This window comes from Orycteropus afer, unplaced genomic scaffold (genome assembly GCF_000298275.1).
Source record: "Orycteropus afer afer isolate SDZICR_OR568_19922 unplaced genomic scaffold, OryAfe1.0 scaffold00085, whole genome shotgun sequence".
NCBI classification, from domain to species: Eukaryota; Metazoa; Chordata; class Mammalia; order Tubulidentata; family Orycteropodidae; genus Orycteropus; species Orycteropus afer.
In genome coordinates this window covers 5,305,367-5,308,887 of record NW_006921672.1, presented here as the reverse complement: position 1 = coordinate 5,308,887, position 3,521 = coordinate 5,305,367, and the positions used below count along the sequence as shown (strand labels likewise).

The following is a 3,521-nucleotide window of genomic DNA, read 5'->3' as shown; positions in this document are numbered from 1 at the left end:
CTTCCTTCTGAGGAGTGGCTGGTGGGTTTGAACCGCCAGCCTTCTGGTTAGCAGTCAAATGCTTTAGGCATTACACCACCAGAGCTCCTAACTATAGGAGTTCTTATAATTGGGAAGGTGACCTGGGACAAGGATATGAAGGAAAAGGTGAGACTAGGAAGCTTAGCTCAGGCTAGCAAGAGGTGAGAGGAGCATCTCACCAGGGAGAAGTTAAGGAGTACCAATAATAACATAACTATTAACATTACTGAGCTCTTATTAGATGTCTCCCTAAACTCTTTACTTGGATTATCTTATTTAAACATTCTAACAATCTCATGAGGTAGTTATAATAGTCTCAATTTTAATGAAACACTGAGGTTCAGAAAGACTGAGTAATTTGCCAAAGGTCACACAGCCAAGAGGTGATTGAGCGAGGACGAGAAGCCTTGTCTGACCCCCAAGTTCAAGCTTATAGACACTGAACAACATACCCAAAGTCACTCAACTCTCCTACCTGAGCCTGCAGAGCTCCAGCTGATCTACTATCCAGCCTAGCAACTCCTGAATCAGCAAATCCCTTAGCAAATCTTCATCTCTGGAGTTCTTGGGTGGGGAGCTGCAAAGGAGAAAGCCTCTGGCAGGAAGTCTTAGCCTGGGTCCTACTCAGAATAAGCACAGGGCCTGGGGCACCAAGGGCTGGGGTGGGGGTGGGGAGAATCAACACAGCTGCCTCTCAATTATCTCAGCTTTCAAACCCCAGGCACCTTTCCGGTAGCTTCACCCATAGCTCCACCCAGCTTCCCCTGCCTAGGGAAGATGGGCTCTTCAATACAGGCAAAGCCAAACAGAATTCTGGTGTGAGATAGCCCACCCATCCACCTTATAAAACATCCCAGAAGGCATTTCCAAAACTAGAAAGGTTACTTTGGGGACATTCACTTGTTAAAATGTTCTGTGCCACAAATGCCTTGCTTTCCTCAGAGAGAGTAACTGATTTCAGAGGACTGTCCTTGGGAGGGTCTCCCCACTCCACAAACAGTCTTCCTGAGGTTTGACAGGGAGAAGTGGGAAGCCCAGTTCCTGTCCTTCCATGCCTCTGTCCTTGCCCCAGTAACTCTGTCTGCACACTAAGTCATCAACTTTAGAAACCCTAGCCCAGAAGCACCTCCCAAAGCCCCTCCCCCACACCTCCAAGGCTTCTTCCTTAAGCCTGAACTGACCTCCAGGAGTTTGCTCAGTGAAGACCCCTCTTTGAACTCTTGAGTAGAAGGGGATGCTTATCACAGGCCCTTGCTCTGCCCAGGAGTCCAGGACAGAGAACAATGAAATGGGGACGGATCAGAAGTCAAGAGCCCACCTCTCCCCAACCCCTTCCCCCGACCCACCTCTGATTCTCCTTTGCCTCTTTCCTGTTAGATTGACTGGCCAGCTCTCGGGCCTGGGCCTCCCTCTGGGTGATGTTGTGTTTCCAGCTGGTAAAATAAAGATCAGAGAGTGGGTGGGGCTGGGGGAGGCTCCAGGCTTTCTTTAGTCCAGGTCCTCTTGAATCTTTTGGTACCTCAACCTTAGGAGCAGAGGGTACTCTACTTGATCTCCTACTCCTCACCTTTAGCTGCCCCCACCAGTGAACAGCGTTTCAGAACCTACCATGCTGCCCAAACATCAGGGTCAGAGAAAGAGACATGGCAGAGAGAAAGGAGAAGGGAGCAGTTATCCTATTTCTAAAGTCTGAAATTGCCACCACCAGTCATTGGAAGCAGCTCAGTTCCTCTTGCCTTCATCCTCACCCCTTGAGGGTCCTCCATGTGTTCCCACACATCTCCCCAACACCTCCTCTTTAGAAGTAAAACCAAAAACCAGTTGCCGTAGAGTTGAGTCCACCTTGCAGCGACCTGGTGTGTGTCAGTATAGAACTGGTCTCTACAGGGTTTTCAATGGCTGGTTTTTCCAAAGTAGATCACTAGATTTTTCTTTGTTGGTGCATCGGGGTGGACTCGAACCCCCAACCTTTTGGTTAGCAGCTGAGTGCATTAACCATTTTGTATTGCCCAGGGACTCTGCTAGAAGTAAAGGATTGAGAAATCACCCTCCCTGTCCCCAGACTGGACTGCTATCTCAGTCAGGGTCCAGCCAGGCCACCATGGCCAGGACAACTCCCCAACATTGTCTAAATGAAAGATGCCACCTGAAGTGGTGTATTCCATGCCTATGTGGCCACGTTTGGCAACCTGGGCTGAACACAGGAAGAGAGAACCCTGGGGGCATGAAACAAGAGGAGATGTGCACAAAGACTCACTCATTCTTCTTCCCTTTCTGGGCCAGTAGCCAGTTCACAAAGTCTTGTTGGCGGATCTTGTCCATGGCAATGCTGTAGTCACTGATGAAAGTACCCTCAGCATATCTTGGGCCTCGAGGTTGAGGACTGCTGACCTTAGGGTTGGGTCTTCAGGGCAATGAGGGGAGAAAGAGAGAAAACCAGGATGTCAGGGAAGGAGCAGAGAGCAGGAAATCAAGAAGTCAGCATGAAAGTTTGTTGCTAACAGGAAATAGGCATTTGAAAGCAAACTAGCACATTTCTTGGGAAGTAGTTATGATGGAGACCCCTTTTGTCATTCCATCAACCTCTTGAAGACTTGTTCTGAAGCCCAAGGATCCATCCTCCTGCATCCTCAGTGTGTGTGCCTCTGGATTCTGAGCCAAGAGGGACCCAGGTTCCTCTCATCACAAAGGGCCGAATCATACAGTTCCCCACTTTACCCCTCGTGCCCTGGCCCTTCCTGATTCGGTTCTTTGGTTAACATTCAATCACAAAGATAGTGAACTCTTTGAGTACAGCCCTTACCGTGAGTCAGGAACTCTTATTAGTCTCTAATACATAAACTCATTTTATCCTCACAGCTCCCCTATAAGGTAGATACTATTTATCATCTCCACTTTATAAATGAAGAAACCAAGATGCAGAGAGATAAATTTAATCATAGAGCATAAGCGACAGGTCCAGGATTTACCCCCCAAGGAGTGTGGCCCCAGGTCTAGGTGCTTAAGGTCTGCATGATGCTGCCTCTCTGCATACACACACATCCCTGATATCTCATGCCTGAAATGCACATGGGCATAGGGTTTGCCGTCAAAGCTTTATCCAGGAAGGATAAAGCAGTGAAGGCATCTGAGAAGGCCTAATTCTTCCCTCAGAAAAGTCTCTCTTGGTCCCTGAAAACCAGAGTCAGAGCCCCTTTACTTATTCCCTCATAATACTCTCTGCTTGTCCTCACAGGATTCATGACACTTTGCAACATGACTCTGTGGTTCTTCATGCCGCTTGGACCTATATACTCCATGAGGACAGGAGCCATTTGTGGCCCTTCATTTACATAGATCCTTTGTGCGTAGCCCACAGGAGGCCCTCTATAAAATTGTATTGTTGTTGTTATGTGCTGTGGAGTCGGACCCAACTCATAGTGACCCCTCCTTGGGTTTCCGAGGCAGTATCACTACAGAAGTAGATTGCCCCATCTTCCTTCTGAGGAGTGGCTGGTGGG

The 3,521-nt window shown here is 48.5% G+C and overlaps 1 protein-coding gene across 1 annotated transcript in view; it reads right to left on the bottom strand.

Annotated features, from left to right (window-relative positions):
- Nucleotides 1-492: 492 nt before the first annotated feature.
- Nucleotides 493-3,521, bottom strand: part of LOC103198074 (gastric inhibitory polypeptide) — a 3,789-nt gene continuing 760 nt past the window's right edge. Inside the window, exons 2-4 of the mRNA XM_007942177.2 lie at nucleotides 2,279-2,425; nucleotides 1,368-1,454; nucleotides 493-598 (exon numbers count right to left, since the gene is read on the bottom strand). Coding sequence (XP_007940368.2) covers nucleotides 493-598; nucleotides 1,368-1,454; nucleotides 2,279-2,425 — 340 coding nt within the window. The remainder of the gene's footprint in view (nucleotides 599-1,367; nucleotides 1,455-2,278; nucleotides 2,426-3,521) is intronic.